The sequence below is a fragment of the Pyxicephalus adspersus genome, chromosome 10 (assembly GCF_032062135.1).
Source record: "Pyxicephalus adspersus chromosome 10, UCB_Pads_2.0, whole genome shotgun sequence".
Taxonomy (NCBI): Eukaryota; Metazoa; Chordata; class Amphibia; order Anura; family Pyxicephalidae; genus Pyxicephalus; species Pyxicephalus adspersus.
In genome coordinates this window covers 9,459,743-9,480,229 of record NC_092867.1, presented here as the reverse complement: position 1 = coordinate 9,480,229, position 20,487 = coordinate 9,459,743, and the positions used below count along the sequence as shown (strand labels likewise).

Genomic DNA, 20,487 nt, shown 5'->3' with positions numbered 1-20,487 from the left:
GCTCCCAACTGCCTTTGTTATGGAGGAACATGTACACACTATACCTTATATTTTGAACTTAAATCTTTTTTTTTATCCTATTCTACAGTATGGGAAGTCATGTTGCATTTCCTGATTACCTGGCTCCTTGCATTGGTTACTGGCAGTTAGGATTGGAGTTTTCTGTACACCTTGAAAACACCTTGAAAGCACTATGCAAGTACTTTTCTGGATCTGGACAGGTATAGAAAATGGAAAAATTTACAAATGCTTCCAAAAAGTATTCTATTTGACAATAATTTTCTCCATTTCAAGTCTATGGAGCTGAGCTAACTACTACCGTAACATTATTATTATAGTTACAACACAGTATTTGTAAAGTGCCAACATATTACGCACCGCTGTACAAAGTAAGATGCTGCATAAAGCTTCTCAGCACTGCTCAAAAACTGCATCTCCTGCGAAAAAAAAATGACTTTACAACGTATTTTAATTATTTCAATATTAATGTGAGAGTTTGATAGTTCCTTCACATTTTGTAAGCAGTAAAACACAAGTGACTTTTTGAACAGCTCATCTGAACAAGCCCTAACTCTCCTTTCCTTTATAACACCCACTGGTGCTCTCCTGTCACATGGGGATCAGGGGGCCCTCTGAAATCTCAGTCTAGGCTGATTTGAAGTTACACAAGACTTATTTCCTTCACTTTCAGTTGCTAAATAGAATGGTGGAAAAGTAAAGAGAAGACAAATATGTGCTGCTAGGGAGTGAGGGCAATAAAAACCTGTTGCTTTTCCTAAATGGGTAAATAACAAGCTTGTACTAAAAGTACACAAAACTAAAAATCAAATATATCCCATTCTCAGTTTTTTGGGTTGTTTTGGAGCACTCCTCCACCCCCAAGTATCTTTTGTTAGTAATCTGGATTTCTTTTTCTAACCTGAAATTATGTGGTATGTACTATATATATATATATATATATATTACAGGGTTTGCACCCACTGAACAGATATAGCGAAACATTTTTAATGGTATAATAGATCAAAAGGGACAAAATATTAAATTCCTTGTTAAGCTATGTACACGTGTCAGATGATTCTCATCCGTCTAACGTCATTCATGGATCCGTCCTTGCACATCCACAAACGATCGTAATGCAAGTGAAGGGGAGAGAGCGCAGGGGGGTACTGCTTGCTTGTTCTCCCTCCTCCCCTCTCCATAGAGCAGAACGGCACTGTATGTACAACCCTCATTCATGCATCTTTCAGTCTTTTATCATTGTAAAGGATCGTGAAAGATGTGTGTACGTAGCCTTAGGGTTTACATGCACTGTAAGTAAGTTAAACTAGAAGCAAAAAAGGGTTGTTGTAGTAATTTACCAGTATGCTCTGCTGATTTGCACATTATGTCACTTTGCAATTTATTTCTCATTTAGCACTGACCAATCTAGGCTGTCAGATGCTGCTACCCCACCCCCCCTCCCCCCCAATCATCCTCATCCTTTAAGGTCCCCCATCATCTTCATAAGACATTGGGCAGCCTCTGATGATCTAACTAGGGGTTATATGGACAGGGTTTGCATTGTCCATTGACCCATCTCCTTTGTATGTGTAGTGCATGCTGCATGCATCATGCAGTGTACAAAGAAAATACAGTGTTCCTTCGCCACTTCACGCTTCATGTTTTGCGGCTTCAGTGCTTTGTGGGTTTTTCCAAAATATTCATCAAAAAATAAAAATGAAAAAATACAATCATGTCGGCAGCCACATTGCGGAAAGGAGCGTTATTTCATGTTGATGCACGAGAGAGAAGGATCCCTGCATGTAATACAAGGAGATGAGTTGACTCAGAGTACATACCATGGGCTCTCATAAAGGCGCGTGATTGGTTTCCGGTGCGACATCCACCAATGAGAGTATGAGTGGATTTATCCCTGTGAGTTGATTGTCTGCGCATCATCGCAGCCTCACCTAGCATCTTCTCTTGTTGTATCTCCCCAGTCTTGTCCATGATGTTGACTGTCTCGCATACTGTATTTTAGTGTTGTGTTGGCGATAACTTGTAAAGTATAAATACTGTTTACATATTTAAAACATTCTTGTACCCGCATACACGAAAATTCCTAGGGGCAAATCCTACTTTGCAGTTTTTCAGCTTTCGCGGAAGGTTCTGGTCCCCATTAACCGCGAAAAACGAGGGATCACTGTATAAGCCCTCTGGAAGGAAGGAACATCTGTTTTTTGCCATAGGAGGCTTTGAATTTCTTCTCTTCTCCACATACTGGCTGTATGTAGCTGCCAGGACTGAACAAACTCCCCTGGCTTGGCCAATCAAGAGTGTAAAATAGTTAGGAATTTAGTTAACTTTAAAAATGAACCTTACACATTTAAAACCCCATTTTGAAGTTGTTCATATCTGTAGCTGTGCAATTATCCACAGCCTTTTAGTTTTCCATTAACAGACTGAGGTCCTACAATTGCTCCAACCTCTATTCTAGTGCAGGAATGCTGGCAAATGTAGTCTGACATCTGTTGTTCTTCCTTCTATAGGTGTCACATCTGACTGACTAAATTTAAAGTTTAGAGGAAATACCTGTATTATATTGTGCAACCACATTTGGCTCATAAAACTGATTATCTGTCCGCAACTTTTCTACACTGTATTCACTTATCAACCGGAATGCAATTAGCATATGCCCTGCAAATTTGGGGATTACTTGGACTTTAAAATAAGTTCTTCCCTACAAAGGTTTTAGAGAGCAGCAGCAATGATAATGACCCATTTGGATTTAAAATAAATACTGTTTATTAATATTAATTAAAATAATTTCAAATACAAATTGCAGGGTAATAAAATAAAATCAGTGTCCCATGAAAAGGTTAGAAAATGTAAACAATGAACTGATTGATTATTTTTGGCCTCTATTACAAGATGTCACTTGTTTACACCTTAACACAAATGAGCTCTGTTGGTTCTTATCATACACACATTACCCATGCGCTCACGTTCATAGAGAAGAGTTGTGAAGAGCTGAGTGAAGTTTTTGCATCCCAACTATAATTTTGCCAGTGCAAGTTAGAAATTGGCAGCACTAATTAGATTGGTTCTCAGGAGTAATGAAGGCAGAAATCTACATTTCTTATAACGTGTATTTATAGGCCATAGGCATGATATCTTTTTCTTGTATGCATTTGAATTAGAAATGTATTAGAGAAGACAGGTATCATCATACAACAACAGATTTCACCCTAATGGGTACAATTTAACAAAATATCTCATGTAGAATTTTAATCTCTGTGTGCAAGATAATCAGAAGAAAAAAATAAAAAGAATAATTTTTTTTTTTACTTTTAGATAGATAGATAAAAAAGACAATTGAGGCACAACTTGCTCATGGGTCAATGTACCCCTGGCAACCTATGAAGGAACCCTGGTTGAGAAACACTGTAATATGGTTGTAATATGGTGACAGTACGGGAGAACAATTGAGAGACTGTGACTTTGTCTTCCTATAACAGGAAGTGCCTGAACAAGAACCTTCAGAGCAGGATCTTTGGGTGTTATTTTAATGAAACCCACAGAATAAAACTGAATGAAAATGACTTCAATTACCTTGTTTATATCAGATTTTAGTGATTCAGTTTAGATATGTGACACCACATGAAGCACCTACCCTTTAAAGGAAAAAATGCTATACCTATCTTTCCAGTGGCCCGCATCTTGTAATTCTGCTGTTTTACTGTTTTCCAGCTGCTGAAGATATATGACCAGTACTGTAACTCCTTCTCCCACCACATTTATTGGTACGTCTTGTCAACTTTTGTGTTCTCAGATACAAGGGGACTCATTTATTAAAGCTTTTCAAGGCTGGAGAGGATACACCTTCATCAGTGAAGCCGGGAAATCCAGGAAACCTGGAATGGATCTGGTCTGGGATTGAAAACATTTGCTAACAAATAACAAATGACTTCCAATCCAGGTTTGTTGGATCACCCAGCTTTACCGATGACAGTGTAGCCTCTATAGTCTTGGAGAGCTTTAATAAATCAGGCCCAAGGCGACAGATACAATACTGCAAGCAGCAAGAGAAAAAAATAGGACTATCTGCAGATACCAGTGAATACTGTTTTAAAACCTGGACCTCTGGCCCTATTCTTTTATGCATGTAATGCAGTTGGGCCATGCTTTGTATTTGCCCCGGGTCACATTTTGCTGAAAAGTTTACCCAGTCCCCCTGGGACCGATTATGTCATTTTAGAGTTGGACTCTTTCATTTATTGCTTAAGATGTACTGGAATATATGTGACTCATACAACAGAAAAGCCGGAATGTAAGACTCTGCAATCACATTGGTAAATCCCTGCATTGTATGGAAGTTAGACTTTAATCAATGACTTTCTGCTGGTATTACCTCATCATGGTATTGTTTGGTTTGCACAATGCCGGTATTACCCAGATACACAAGCACATCTTGGCTGGCAATAATAACTGTTCTTGATGAAAGACATGATCCCTCTGCAGATGATACCAGTCACAAGTGGAGATTGAACAGTGTTCCCATAAAGTATTCCTTCTTTAGGCTGAGTTGTGCTATACATTCACAAAACAGAAATAAAACAACATTTGGATTAAATTCCGCATGAAATCAAAGACCTTAGTTCTGTCTTTCAGCTATGGCATCACTTTCTTCACTTTCTTCTATGACTTTCTTCACATGCGTGAGTGCACATTGAGGAGCCGGCGCACCTTTGACTGAATCATACTGGTCTCATTATAGGTATGTCCTGAAGAAGCAGACAAAGTAGCCGTGAAACGCGTTGAATTGAATGTATAAAAGACCATGGAGATCACACACACAATTTATAAGTGGCTGTGATTGCTGTTTTATTATGGTTGTTTTTATGTTATTGTATCACATTATAATGTGGTTTAAAATTTATTTGTATAATATAATTAAATTTGCATTTTAACAATGTTGTGTACACTTTGATTCCTTAAAAGTCCAATGAATTATTATAAGTTACATATTGTGGTTGAGTTTAGAAACATCTTAAACTGGAGTGCATCCATACAAGCCCAAAGTCTCTCAACAGGTTCCTGAAAAGGACATGGAAATGTAGCCTAAATAAGGTAAAATAATATTAAAATATCCCCTTGCTGCCAAATGATCTCCATAGCTGTATGCATATATATTCAGGATTTTTGTCCAGGCTGTCATGGACACCCCACCTTAGTGGTGCATCATCTTGTAGGCCTGAGCTCAGGGTATAACTTTACTAAGCATAGACTGAAGGAGTGCCCACCGCTGATGTTGGTCACCTGACTTTACCAGTCTGGTCAGAAAATGGTAAAAAAGTCTATATATATATATTATCTGTAACTCCTAACTTAAAATAACTTTTAAAACTTAACCCTTGATTCATAGTGTAATAAAAATGAATGCAATTAATTGGATGAAGATTAAAGCTACGTACACACGTCAGATTTTTATCGCCCGATAATCGGCATCGGCCAATTATCGGGCGAAAATCTGGCGTGTGTACAGTCGGTGTCGTCCATCGTCCGGACGACCGACCTGCCGGATCCACGGACGATGGACGACAGCCGATCCTAATGAAAGGGAAGGGGAGAACGCGCAGCAGGGTGCCGCTCCGTCGCTCTCCCCCTCCCCTCTCCATAGAGCATGAACGGTGCTGTATGTACAGCACCGTTCATGCATCGTGCACTCCCTTGTCGTTGGAAAGGATCGTGAAAGATCCTTTCCAACGACAAAAATTGGAAGTGTGTACGCAGCTTTACTAAAAATGTAAATATCCTAAAAACCCTGAGATACAGAAAGGCTTTTTATAATCTGTGTTCTTTCAGAACCATAACAGTCTCAGTATCAGTGGTTGGTTTTTAAAAGCAGATAAATGAATGGAACAATCGCTTGGCATGGTTGTATCAGATAAATCTGTGCGTTTATGTATCTACAAAGATTTCTGTGGAATCCAAACATACCAATGTCAATGAGAGAGGGAGGGAGAGTGTTTGTTGTTTGGAGTCACTGGTTTTAGCTAATCTGTTTAAGCTATGCATATAAAGACAAGAGAACGTTGCTTACAAATACATTTCTGGCAATATGTTCCACAGTAGGAGCATTGCATGTCCAGTAGGCAGCAATTATAACTGCAAATAGATGTGCAGATTTGTCTATTCAGTCCTAAAGTTTACACAGCGCTGCCACACAATACGGCCCTGTCTGGTAGGACAAGAGACCAGAATTATCTCTGCTGCAGTTAGGTAACACTTACAGGTCTTGTCCCTCCCCCCCGCCTGTAAGAGGACAGTGAAAGGAGAAGCAGCAGGCTGATATGCTCATCTCTCATCTGCTCTTTCCTCTTACCAGCATTTTCCTTGTTAGCATTGCAGCACAACTATTTGGATCTGTACATTGCTTCTCCGCTGCCCCATCTAAGCTGTAAAGTCAAATTAAGGTATATACATTGAGAAATAAATCACTAGTAATGTAATAATGAGTTCAGTGCTGAATTAATTTGTGTTTTTATCAGCTTTGCTAAAGAAAGCAAAGGAATGTGAGTCTTTCACATGGCTGTAATTTGTGATCAATGTCTGGCCTCCTGGGACCAGACTGAACCCCAAATATACATATAACATATGTTTTACCAGCCTTTAGACAGAAAAAAGAAACCTTCCTTGTAGTTTTAAATCAGTACTCTGGACAGTGATTGTATGTCTGAAAATGCTAGGTACTTGGCTGTCATACTAATGCAACAGCTATAACTCTAAAAAATATAAATATTTTTTGGGATTTAACCACCTGGGCGGTTACCCTGAGCCTAGTTCGGGGTAAAAAAAACTTGCTGAAAGCGTTTACCCCAAACGTTTTTCAGGTGGCTAAAAATAGAAACAGGCGTTTCTTACCAGGTGCTGCTGTTGTTCGATCCAAGTTCTCCAGCGCCGTTCTCCGTCTCCAGCGCCGGGTGTCTGTCTTCTCCCTCGGATCCCTGTCTTCTTCTTCCCTCGGTGTTCGCGTGTACGTGTCCCTCGGCGATCACTGATGACGTCATCGGCACGTGTGCCCATCGGCGGGAAACTCACATTTTGTATTGGATTGAATACAAACTCTTGTATCCAATCCAATACAAAAATAATATAAAATAAAGACAAAGTAAATAACCGGGAAATTCAAAAATTTACCACACTAGGGAGGTGTTTTAGAATAATATAGTACTATACAATATACAGAGTTATTGCATTTTCAGTATTTTCAGTATTTTTGATTTATTTATGCATTCTTGTTTAAGCTGATTTTTGTGTTTTTTATTCAATTTTATTATTAAAGGTAATTTTTTTTACATGATTGTGTGTTTTAAACTTTATTATATTCAGGATATCTATTAGACCCTTGTTCGGACATATTTCTGTAAGTTACAGGTCTACAATTTAAAAAAATAAATTTCATGAAAAACAGTGTACCGCTTTTGGTACAGAAATCCAGACATCAGTGAAACGCCCAGGTGGTTAATAACTTATAAAATACAGTAGAAGTAAAAAAGGCAGATCCCCACTACAGGTCACCTTCCCTTTTCCCCATGGTGTAATACATACCACCAGAGGGCAGCACAGGTCAACTTGCTGACTTTTCTTTGTTGTAGCGCGCATACACTGCCAGTAGAGGACAGCACTGGTCAATTTGCTGATTTTTATTTGTTGTAGTGTGCATACACTGCCAGTAGAGGTCAGCACTGGTCAACTTGCTGACTTTTCTTTGTTGTAGCGCGCGTACACTGCCAGTAGAGGGAAACACATGTCAACTTGCTGACTTTTTCTTGTTGTAGCGCGCAAACAATGCCAGTAGAGGGCAGCACATGTCAATCTGATTACTTTTCTTTGTTGTAGTGTGCAAACACTGCCAGTAGAAGGCAGCACAGGTCAACTTGCTGACTTTTCTTTGTTGTAGCGCGCATATAGTGCCAGCAGAGGACAGCACAGGCTACCTACTGACTTTTCCGTACTTCGTATACAGTACCAGCAGAGGGCAGTAAATATTATGTGCAGATTTTTTCTTTCTGTAACGCGCATACAGTACCAGCAGAGGGCAGCGCTGCCAATTTCTGCCTGTAAGGTTCTGTCACCATAGAGTTGTATCCGGCCGGAAGCGGTGTGTGTTGGAAGCCACACGTGGGTAGAGCGTGGCTCCGGAGTAGCTGAAACCATGGGGAAATCTGGGAAACTGCGCTCCGGTGTTGCCGGGAAAGTGAAGCGCTGGAAGAAGGGGCACAGCAGTGACTCCAACCCCGAGGCCAGGAGACACCGAGAGGCCGCACGGAGCAGATTCTTCAGCCGCCCCTCAGGTAAGAGCTGGCAGCAGAGGAATATTCGTGCTGACATGTGTTCTGTATGAAAAGGCTGCTACACAAACACAGCAACCAGGAAATGTCATTGTGATTAATTGACATGAAGAGCATGGATCACAATATATACAAGTGTTATTAGTGTCATTATTTATTTGTCAGCACCTTTACAAAGCAGTGACTAACAATCTGTGCACACCACATGCTGCACAAATATTCAGGTTTATATGAATGCAAGGCCACACTCTCTATAAAACTTTAATTCAGCCAAAAACTTTTGCCATGGATAAAGCAGAAAGGGTATTTATTAGGTTTTATTGCTGTATGTGTTGAGAGAACATTCCCTTTCCTTCCTGTCAGAACAGGAAGTGATGAGAAATCTGTCCTGTGTGTCATAAACAAATAGACATTTTTAGTGATGAGGAAGGCTTGGAAAGTGGCAGCGTTGTTGTTGTTGCTCTAAAGGCCACGTATACGGCAGGTGTATGGGAATGCCGCAATGATCCAAGGAAGACCATATCTTCATAAAAGTCATCAGCAGATCGATACACGAGAAACAATTTAATGACGTAAGTGATGACAATGGTATAGAGTAGACTCAGCAGTCAGTTGCCTGGTCATTGGGGATAACCCGAACCCCCAAAACATCTCTTATCACTTATGTAAATACGTTGTTACTCTTCTACTGATCTGATGATGTGCTGGTGAATTTGATCAGATTCTTATATTTTTGTCACTATTGTATTATAGGTAAGGAGGAATTTGAAAAAATGTTTTGTAATCAGGCTTTTAAAGCGGAACTAAACCCATGATACCTGCCCATTATGTCACATGCCGCTTCATAAAAACAATCCATAGCAATCCTGATTGACCAGGCGGTTAGTGTGGGAGTTTTTATTGATTCCTGGCATATGCAGGAGAAGCTGGGATTGCCAACTATCATGCCAACCATGCAGCACCTGGAGCCACAGGCAGATATGAGGGATGATTGCAGAAGGGACTTCGCTGTCCCTTTCTGCAATAATGCCCAGCCTGATTGAGCATTTTTAAAAGTGGAACTTATGTTAAACTTTAATGAACTTTGGTGATCACTAGGCTGCTATTCCCATGTACGGAGGCAGAGATATGGCACACACACATACAGATCAGCTGTTCTGGATTAATGTGTCAGAGAGCTTTAAAGCTAGATAGAGAAGTTCAAGTACCAAGCTGTGGCAGCCTTTAAAAAAATGTTTATGGGACCTTCTGAACAACAAAACTGCAAAGGAAATAAAATGTGTCTGAACTGGGTGGCATTTAGAGCATGGGGTTTGCATACTTGGGATACACTGCACTGTAGTCTGCGGCATTATACAATGAAAACATATATATGTGTGTGTGTGTTTTTTATATGTTTGATTTCTCTTACTGCTTTTCCTCAGATTGGGGTATGTGGGCTTGTGTTATAGAATATTTTCGGTGCTGTATAAAAATACCAAAGAAGAAATTTATTTTCTTGTCTTGAAAGGATATCTAGGAAGATTCTGATTATGTAGCTTTATAAAAGTATGCCCAGCCTGGATATACATAAATACATAGAAGTGTAGAAGCAGACAGGCTTTGCGGGCAAATATAAATGTAAATTGATTCTTTAGTACAAAGCTATTTAACAAATGTTCAGAAGGTGTCTCAGTACCCGACGCATTTCGCCCTATCTGGCTTCCTCAGGGGATTAATGAGATTAGGAACATATATTTACAGTATGGTTATACAGAATAGGTGAGAGACAGTAGGTTCAATGCCTCCCTGTTTCACATATTTATCATAGGGTCTGGCTGTATTATGTAAGAAAGCTCAATTTTTCGTGTGATTGTGTGAAATAGTGCTGCCTAGAGTGAATTGTGTTCAAACATATATTTCCAAGCTATATTATATGTGTATTCTTCATCAACGGATCTGTATCGGGATTTCAAGTATATTATATTGAGGCATTTATCTCTCTCTCCTCTCCCATGTATTTTCAGTGTTTTGGTATATAATTCATTGGTTATCCAGGGTTATTGTTTGATGTAATGGTATTTGGAAATCGATGTACCCGTCCCTAAAGTTTTGGTTGTTTGTGTGTGGTGGTGAGCAGCAGGACGTCCACAGCACACCCCAATGAGTGGATTGTTTTATTTTGTCATTGGCTTGACCATAGCTTCTGTATTTTCCTCATTTAACATGTTTTTGTTTTCTCTTTGTAGGTAAAAGTGACCTGACAGTAGACGCACTAAAACTCCACAATGATCTCCAGTCAGGTTCGCTGTCTGTACAGAAGAAGCCGGATGACCACATGGAAGATGCGGATGAAATGGCAATCACAGAAAAATCTGGAGCTACTTTCCTTAGTGGCCTGTCTGACTGCACCAATGTCACATTCAGCAAAGTTCAGAGATTTTGGGAATCTAACTCTGCTGCTCACAAGGAGGTTGGTCACTTTTATTGTTAATATGTTGACCAATTAAAGCTTCTGTAAACCTTAACAATCTAATTTGCTCACCTTTGACTGTTAAATATATAAAAAAAAAAGTTTTGTTAATATTTGTTAAGTAGGCATAAAGAAAATCTGGTTATCTTGCTAGAAATATGAGCATTCAAAAGCGCAGGTTCAGATCTGCCTTGGGATCGAGCGATCCCACGTGGCACTTTGCCAGCCACTTGAACACTCATACGGCAGGTCTGGTTCTTATAGAACCACCGTCTGTACATTTGCCGGCCGCAGACTGTGAGTAGTAGCGCCCCCATTCATTCCCTATGGAACTACATACTGTAACTTACAGGAGGTTAATATTCTCAAGTCATGCTGTGGAAACTGGGCATCCTACGGACACCTCAATGTACTTAATCAAAGTCCACAGGGGATGTGTAGCAACACATGTCCTAAGGAAAAAAAAAAAAAAAATATATATATATATATATATATATATATATGGCATGTGTCCTTTTGTCTCTCTGCTTCCCCCCTCACATTTATCAATAATTGTCAAAATGATAGCGTGGAGTCTCTGTACAAATACAGCAATTTTGTGGAATTGGCTTCTGTCAAACAATGAACTGACAGTGTTTATATATAATGTTCAGACCCCGAGAGAGTGATGCAATGTGACCTTGTTACTTTTGTATATTCCTTGTTTCAATTATATGAGTGAGAAGAGTAAACTTTATAAGAGTAAACTTTGATAGGCATGGGAGTGGGGTAAAGCAACCTATTTTTACAGTAAGCTGGCATTCTTGTAAAATATAACTTTGTTGTGGTCCCGTAAGCGCCAGTGTTCTATTGACACAAAGGTTGTCTTCATAGAGGTGACATTACAGAACAACTCTGCTATATTGTCACCCCAGTAAAGGAGAACTTTCTGTCTTAGAAATGTTGGCCTTGTTGTAAGGTGATCCTTTTACATGAAGAATGTCAGCTTATTGTAAAATTGTGAAAAAAAAAAATAATGGCCTTTTCATATGAAAAAAAAAAACATTGCATTGCTTTGTACCACAATTGTAATGTTAAAGTAATTTAAAATAGGAAAAAGTACAGAATAAAATGTATAACTTTTTTTAATTTACAGTAGTGTGTATGTATATATTTTTTATTTTAAGGAATATTTTTTATTTTTACAGAATCAAAGAAGGAAAAAAAGTATATATTTTGGCAAATTGTGTTTTCTTTTAATTATAAATAATGAGAAAACATTTTTTATTGGTTATGTCTTAGATCTGTGCGGTTCTGGCTGCAGTAACAGAAGTGATCCGCTCTCAGGGTGGAAAGGAGACAGAAACAGAATACTTTGCTGCACTGGTGAGTGATTTCTTTTCATTTCTGACATTATTTTATTTTGTCTAATGTATTTTGAGTAATTACAACATTTGACAATTGCACTCAATATAAATATTTTACATATTACATTTTACACATACGGCAGCACGGTGGTACAGAGGTTAGCATTCCGGCCTTTGCAGCGCTAGGTCCCAGGTTCGGATCTCAACCAGGACACTATCTGCATGGAGTTTGCAGGTTCTCCCCGTGTCTGCATGGGTTTCCTCCAGGTACTCCGGTTTCCTCCCACATTCCAAAAACATGCAGTTAAATTAATTGGCTTCCCCCAAATTGACCTTAGACGGTATTAATGACATATGACTATGGTAGTGACATTAGATTGTGAGCCCGTTTGAGAGACAGCTAAAGACATGACTATGGACTTTGTACAGCGCTGTGTAATATGTCGGAGCTATATAAATACTGTGTAATAATAATATTCTGAAAATAGGAAGGCGCAGCTTTTACACAGACTATGCAGAGTTATATACCTTACCTAAAGGAGCTGAGACACTTAACAAATTGCTCACTCAATGGGGTTTATTTATAAAGCAGTGAATCTGACATTCCTAGGTGGACTGCGGACAGGTCTGTGTATAGGGAAATGTTTCAGGGAATGTAAGATTCCCTGCTTTATAAATAGATCCTGATGTGTGTTATAGCCCTCTGTTTTCTTTTCAGCATTGTCATTAGTGTCTTTTTGACTTCACACCTATTTGAATAGCGATTGTGATAGGTGTGGGGAGAGAAGGTTGCAGAATTACATTTCTAGTCCTTCTTGCCTAAAATATAAGTACAAATAGGAGCCCCTACAGGAAAGTCATTCAAACCGAGGAAGAACTTGCAAGATAATTACCGTTGCAGTTTCAGTAGGCACAAATTCATTCACTAGTTTGTTTTTTTCCCGATTTTACTAATAATGAAATTATATCGTGAGTTCACCCAGAGTTTGGCTGTACAATATTACATATATGTCATTCTGTCTTTGTAGATGACCACTCTAGAAGCTGTTGAATCCACAGAGTCCCTGGCTGCTGTTGCCTACCTTCTGAATCTGGTTCTCAGACGGTAAGTCTAATTTGTTACCTAGTGGTATGTAGGGCATTGAGCATGTATCCTTCAATAACTAGAGGTGTATTTCAGGGTTCCAGGTCCTGTGCTGATTAAGAAATTTTCCGATACATCTAAGGCCTTCATGGATATTATGTCTTCCCAGGCCACAAGTGGTAGCACCTCAGCTCTTAGATGGGTAAGTGTTGCTCTTGCCATTTGTCATGTTATCCTGTGTGTAGATTACCATGTCATTGGAAAATCAAAGAACACTATTTTCTGGTGGATGCTTCTTAAACTGAACTTATAAATATATTTTTGTATTTTATAGTTGTGATGAATGCAGTAGGAGAAACAAATATAGTCATAATTCCTGGCAGAGATCTCATTGCTGGAGTTCAGGGGAGAAATAAAAAGCTGAAAAGCAGGTCGTTTTTATTCATTTAAAACAATATGGAGCTCCATTCCTGAGCCTATTTCCTAACTTTTCCCAGAGATGGACTTTGGTGCGAGGTAGCAATAGAGTTTTAGGGCATTAGTACTTTTGAATCAGTCACAATAATGTTCTAACTTCTGCATACTGGTTTTGGTTAGTGAACTAAAACTGGACAGATTTCCAGTCAATGTAGCATTTTTTAAAGAGGTTATGTTTTTCTCTTAGCATAATCTTGCTTTGAAGTTTTATACATTCAATTTTTTCTACTAGTAAATGCCATTTTATCATCGCAAACATGTCAATCAAGTCAAGGGGTTTATTTTGCATTTCACTCCAGATCAGTTAGGCACGTAAAGATTCTTTGTTACTTACTGTACTCCATAAGTCAGCTAAGAAACATGCAAATAGGAGAAATAACTTGTTTTCCACTAGTGGGAGAAGGACCCAATTCTACAGACATTTTTTATGATTCTAGGTTCAATTTATTTATATAATGTTTTTCTTTTCAGATTGTTTCGTGCTTGTCAGTCTTGCTTCGGAAACAAGACCTGTCAGCCTGGAGTTATCCCTCCACTCTGCAAGTGTACCATGGCTTACTGAGCTTCACTGTCCATGCAAAACCAAAAGTAAGTTGCAAACAATGTAAAAGGGAGAAGCCGTAGAAAATACATTTTCATCAGTTTGCTGTTACTGTATAAGATTTGACCCTGACTTAATTTTGTGTATTTGTTGTAGGTGAGAAAGGCTGCTCAGCTTGGTGTGTGCTCCATCTTAAAGGGTAGCGAATTCATGTTTACAGACTCTGCTCCTACTTACCATCCAGCTGCCCAGTCCACAGCTAAGTTTTGTATCCAGGAGATTGAGAAGTCGGGAGGTAAGTGTTTCATTAGTGCAAAGAATGAGTATGAAGACACAGAACTTTGGGAAAGAGTAGGAGATGAGTATAGAAGCAAGAGAGATGTATGAGCATGTAAATTTATTAAATATAGGTGTTTTGATTAACCCCCTAAGGGGTGTTCCCGAGTGTGACTCGGGGCCGGAAAAATTGCAAAAAGCGGTAATCCCGAGTCACACTCGGGGTACCTTTGGGGGTCCCCCATACCTGATCCCCGCGGTCCAGCGGCGATCGCAGGATGCCGCTGCGATGGCGGGGCACTTCTCCGTCGGGGGGCGTGGCCGGGCGGGAAATTTAAAAGCAGATTACGGAGTAATCTGCTTTTAAAGCCTGCCCGGGGGTCCCCGCCACCCCGCTGCACGCATCTGCAGTTAGATGCGATGCACCAATGGTAAATCCAGAGGGTGATGCCAGCGGAGATTTCCCGCTGGCAGCACCCCCTGGATCTACTCCTGCTCGCATCTCCCGGAGGCTGATCTCCGGGTGATGCGAGCAGGACAGTGAGCAGCGGGAACATCATCCACTACTCCCGGAGACTGATCAGCCTCCGGGAGTAGGGGATGTCCCCGCTGCTCACCCTCCTGCTCGCCGCACCCGGAGATCAGCCTCCGGGAGATACGAGCAGGAGAGTGAGCAGCGGGGACATCCCCTACTCCCGGAGGCTGATCTCACCCTCCGGGAGTAGGGGATGATGTCCCCGCTGCTCACTCTCCTGCTCGCATCACCCAGAGATCAGCCTCCGGGAGATGCGAGCAGGGGAATGAAGTAGGGCGGGGACATCCCCACCGCATCACCCGGCAAGATGTGTGACATCTTCCGGATGATGCGGTGGAGTGATGGATTCTGGGGGCGGGAAATTTAAAAGCAGATTACTATGTAATCTGCTTTAAAATTTTTTTTTTTAAAGTAAAAACACATCAAAACATATAATAAAAGTATAAATACATATTGTAGTGCACCAAGCATCATTGCCCAGTGCCCTGATTTACATTTTGCACGCTATTAGCCCTGACCTTTTAATGACTTTTTAATCACTTCCTGAATTGAAGTAAATTTTTTTTTCTAAAATCTGCATATAATTTATATTATTATTTATCAATAATATTGCACCCTTGTTTGGAAAATTTCAGAAGGAAATTTTTGATAAAATTTTTTTTTTGGATAAATTACATTGTTTTGGGCTAATATTTCATTATTTTTTATAATAATGATTTATAATTATGTATTATTTTATAAATTATGATTCTAATATAATAAATAAATATAATAATTATACCCGGGAGTTAATCCTAAGAATTACAGGCCCACAATATAAACAAAAATTTCTACGCAAAAAAAATAGGATCACTTTTTGCATCAAAAAATGACAGAATTAGAACGCTAGGGGGGTTAAGGAACGTTTTTTAAAAAGTAAAGCTGAACACAGCTGGAAATGATGGTAATGCAGGAGCTGATTTGGAATACAGGTAGTCTCTGAGTTAAGGACTTCCGACATACGGACGACTCCTAGATATGAATGGGGCTTCCCTGCTTCCTCGTGTGCAGTTTAGAGGCTTGATAGGGGGAGGTTTGCATGACACACAGAAGAAATCTTTTGCTAAACACAGCTGAGCATCATCTTTTGCTTTAATTGTGATTAAATCACAGGTTTTTCTACAGTAACTGACACCACACTGCCTAATATTATGTTGAAACAAACATCTGTCTTAATTGCATTTATTAAAATAATCTACCTGTTCCGACTTGCATACAAATTCAACTTAAGAACAAACCTACAGTCTCTTATCTCATATGTAACCCGGAGACTACCTGGATAGGAAAGGAAGCATAGGTAAAACAGAATGTTAATAAGGAGAAACGGCAGCTGATCATGTTTCTCTGTTACAAGATGAGTACATTGGTCACGGGGTAAAGGAATTGTTGATTGGGATGAAGATTTATGTATTACCAGTCATACACTTTACTTTTTCTTGATGCCAAGGTGCAGTTTTTTGCACCAATTCTTGCTAATGGGTAAGATAAATGGCTGCTTGCTGGCAGGGGAAGGGCTTACTTAGGACATGCATAACTGTGGAGTTATGTCAGGTGCATTTAAACCAATAGTTTTAATTTTTTTTAATGTTGATGCTTGAAATGAACAAGCAAATAATAACGTTAAATATCCTGAAATTATGTGAAGACCATAAGCATTTTAGAATGTATGTTTCACAGTTTAGTATAGAGATGTATTGTAATCGGGATTTGGAACTATTGTTTATAAAAACCTGCAATGTTGGGCTAATCACTTAGGTAGGTGACCCTGCTGTATTGTTCTGGACCTTATCTAAGTATGATTTGTTGGTTTGAATTTTAGTGCTCTGTGGTAACTAGACAATCAGCCCACAATGACCTGGAATCTCATGCCTTCTTTGAGCTTTCATTAATATTGTGCAGACCTGATAACAGTATATTTTTTTTCTTTGTTATCAGGCAATAAAGAAGCCACCACAACACTACACATGCTGACATTGCTGAAGGATTTGCTACCGTGTTTCCCTGTCAGTGTGGTGAAGTCTTGTTGTGAGACGTTGCTGAAAGTAATGACCTTGAACAATGTGGTGAGTGATGGGGGAAATTCTACTCTTTACATATCTGCTCAGCTTATACCCAGTGTATCTTGTAGGATTGCTGGACTCTATTACATGAATGAAGTCTTTTTTATTCCTGCACTACGTGACTGCTAGATTTCTATTCTGTAATGCTGCTGTAAATGCTTGGATCTTATCGACATAGCTATCTGCAGTTTTACTTTAGACAGTTCCCCCTGGTAAATACTATGAAGTGTTATTCAACGTGCCTTAGCTGTCAGTTGGTGTTATTGCCACGGCTGCTAAATAGGTTCTACCCTTCTTCGTACTTTGATTTTTCAGTTGTCATATCATGCTTGCAACCATTAAAATCCTGTCCTCTTGGCTTTTTTTTACTGCCATGTTTTATCAGTGGGTGGATAAAACATACTGCCACTGACTGGAATGGCAGTATATATATATATATATATATATATATATATATATATATATATATATATATATATATATATATATATATAATCTCAAAATCGTAAACACAAATGACCAATGGATGAAGTGATTTGGAAGTTCATTACCCACGTTCTGCTTATTAATTGCAACTCAGGAAGTCATAACTGACTGCTGGTGACTCCCATCTTTTCTTTTTTTTGACGCTGGACCAAATTGTTGGAGTCTTCTGCATCTCACACTTCAGGGTTTGTTTGTTACCCTCTCGTCTCAGGGTGCTCACATCACCCACTTTGTGCCTTATGCCACTTCACCAGCATAAAGTGCTGAAGATTCCAATGGTTTGTGAAGCTCTGCAAACAAGAATTGTAGTCACTAGGAGTGGGAATATAAAGTATTTTATTTTCTTACACACACATCTCTAGTTTTCGATTGCAGTGAAGGTGAAACTGAAAACTCAAACTAAGCTTGGGGTTATGATGCCAGAGTAATTTCTTACTCCATGTTAGTTTTTAGACCATGTATGAGCCAGACAGTGGCACTAGGAATTCAGCGTAGTTGTATGTAAACCAAAAATCCATTGCAGTAAAGTGAAACCTTAAACATTTGTCATCAGAAAGAGGTTTATTGCAGAAAGTCACTGGTGAGTATACACAGGGTTTGGTTCCATTTTCATGTACTTTTTGTAGTGAATTCCTCATATTCAGCATGCAGCTGGCACAATCTTGATTAATACAATTGCATAGCTGAAAATTACTTTTTAGGTCATTTAGGGCTTTTGTTGGCTTCAAGCAAGTTTTAAATTCTCATATAATTGCATGGAAATGTAAAACCCACTTGATGTAAATCAGGAGGTCAAATGCACCTGTCAATTAAGGTTCATGTTGTTGACACTGACACTTTCATGTCTTTATGGCACAACTAATTACAGTGTTCTCCCCAGCCCCTTTTAGCTGGGCACACCACCCGGCAATTTTGGTCACAAATCAGGGGCTTCCACCCACCTACAATTACTTTCCACCCAGTTTAAAAAAAATTTCTGGGTTGAGCACTGTAATTACAATAATGTTATAGTTTATTAATTTAATACATTTTATTTTTTTAAGTTGTTGCTTATTTAAGTTTCTTTTTTTCGTTTCCACAGCTTATTACTGCGTGTGCCATGCAGGCTTTCCATGCTCTCTTCAACGCTCTCCCTAACACCAGCGCCCTGACTGCTGAGCTTAATGCCCAGATCATCACTGTGAGTATATTACTGGTTACATCTGTAAACCAAAAACATATTTTTAGTAATTTTATAGCTTTACTGAGTGCTTTAGTTTCCCTGCATTAAAAAAAAAAGTTTCTTATTCTGTAAACTTTTCAGATACATATTTGTGTGCTTTTGTAGGTTTGAGCAGAAATAAACTGTCTTCTGTCTCCTTTCACAGCTTGAAACATAGGGAATCTGCCACTATAATTATTTTGTCTTCATTAAGCATGCTTTGCACTAACTTAATGTATCCTTATGTTATGTGACAGGCCCTGTATGACTATCTACCCAACGAGAATGACCTGCAGCCTTTACTGGCCTGGCTGGCAGTAATGGAAAAAGCTCACATAAATTTGTCACGGTAAGAATTTTTTCTGCCTCTTAAATTATTTGCGTTTTTATTTTGCTGACAGCCCTGTCATGTTTTTATTAAAACTATATGACTTTTGGGCATAGAGCATCCTCTATCAATACCCTCAATAGTTAGCATATAACACATATGCTAACTATTGAGGGTATTGAGAGGATGTCTGTAGGGTACTATGCCTTCTTTGGGATACTGTAGGCTATCGTCCTCCATATTGGCATTCACAGAGGAGAAAATGGAGAACATTGATTACTCTACACCTTGAGTGAGGGATCTTGCAAGGTCCTAAAATGACTGCTTGTCTTGTCTTTGCTTTTGTGAATAAGCAAGAGGATTATCAATATACCAAAGTTTGCTGTCCCCCATTTCTTATGATTGTATGGTGGCTCCATTTCATTACAGCACCCTTCATGGACTATGAGAAAGTATTTAGGAAGGTGTGTGATACTATACAACTTTTAAGGGAATTGATCACTTTGCCCATTCATTATCAATGACCAGAGAGAATAATGTATTGATGCTGTTAATCATTTTGCCATGTAATACTTTTTTTACCCATTGCCTCTTACCAAATATCCATGACATCTGAGACTCAGTGTGTGTGGCAACCAAGGTCATTTTATAACGGTTTGTTTTTCTAGGTTGCAGAGTGACCTGAGTTTGGGTCATCTACCTCGCTTGTTCTCCACATCTATGAACTGCCTGCTGTCTCCACACCTGCAAGTTGTCTCTGCAGCTACCGGAACCCTTAAGGTAAATATCTACCTTACCACAAAAGTTAGCAACACCTGCAATGACAAAAGATCTGTTTGGTGCTCTTTTGTGATTGGTTCCTCATTCAGACTGTTTCAGATACATGGTAAAAAGAAAACCATATTTAATTTAGCAAACAATAATTTAGATGGTTAATGGATAGTGTACCTTTTTGTTTTCCAGTTATAAGCTGTTAAAGGGGAATTCTATAGATACCAACAGGTTTATTGTATTACCACCACCCCTGTAGCACATAATTATTTTTTACTTACTCTCAAGTCTGACCAGCTGTCAGAAGCAATAAATGATAGCCTGGTAGAAACACAAAGCTGCTCAAGTCAGAGCTTACATATACGTAACTTCTTTCTTCCCATCTTCATGTGACCATGCTGGGCCAGGACTCTGTACTTTCACATGCTTCTCCATACCTGTAAGCACCAGGTATTTTCTTTAATTGTGGTGCGTGAACACAAGTGTCATAAGAAGACATGAAGATGTAAAGATGTCCAATGTAAAAGCAAATCTGTGTTTTGCCCTGCATGGGTGATT

General features: G+C 39.2%; 1 protein-coding gene across 1 annotated transcript in view; it reads left to right on the top strand.

Annotated features, from left to right (window-relative positions):
* The first annotated feature begins 8,134 nt into the window (after positions 1-8,134).
* RRP12 (ribosomal RNA processing 12 homolog) overlaps positions 8,135-20,487 on the top strand; it is a 35,537-nt gene continuing 23,184 nt past the window's right edge. The window contains exons 1-11 of the mRNA XM_072424826.1: positions 8,135-8,336; positions 10,562-10,785; positions 12,067-12,150; positions 13,160-13,236; positions 13,312-13,417; positions 14,164-14,280; positions 14,390-14,528; positions 17,019-17,146; positions 18,711-18,809; positions 19,088-19,179; positions 19,827-19,938. Of these exons, the coding sequence (XP_072280927.1) occupies positions 8,198-8,336; positions 10,562-10,785; positions 12,067-12,150; positions 13,160-13,236; positions 13,312-13,417; positions 14,164-14,280; positions 14,390-14,528; positions 17,019-17,146; positions 18,711-18,809; positions 19,088-19,179; positions 19,827-19,938 (1,317 nt within the window). The 5' untranslated portion in view covers positions 8,135-8,197. The remainder of the gene's footprint in view (positions 8,337-10,561; positions 10,786-12,066; positions 12,151-13,159; positions 13,237-13,311; positions 13,418-14,163; positions 14,281-14,389; positions 14,529-17,018; positions 17,147-18,710; positions 18,810-19,087; positions 19,180-19,826; positions 19,939-20,487) is intronic.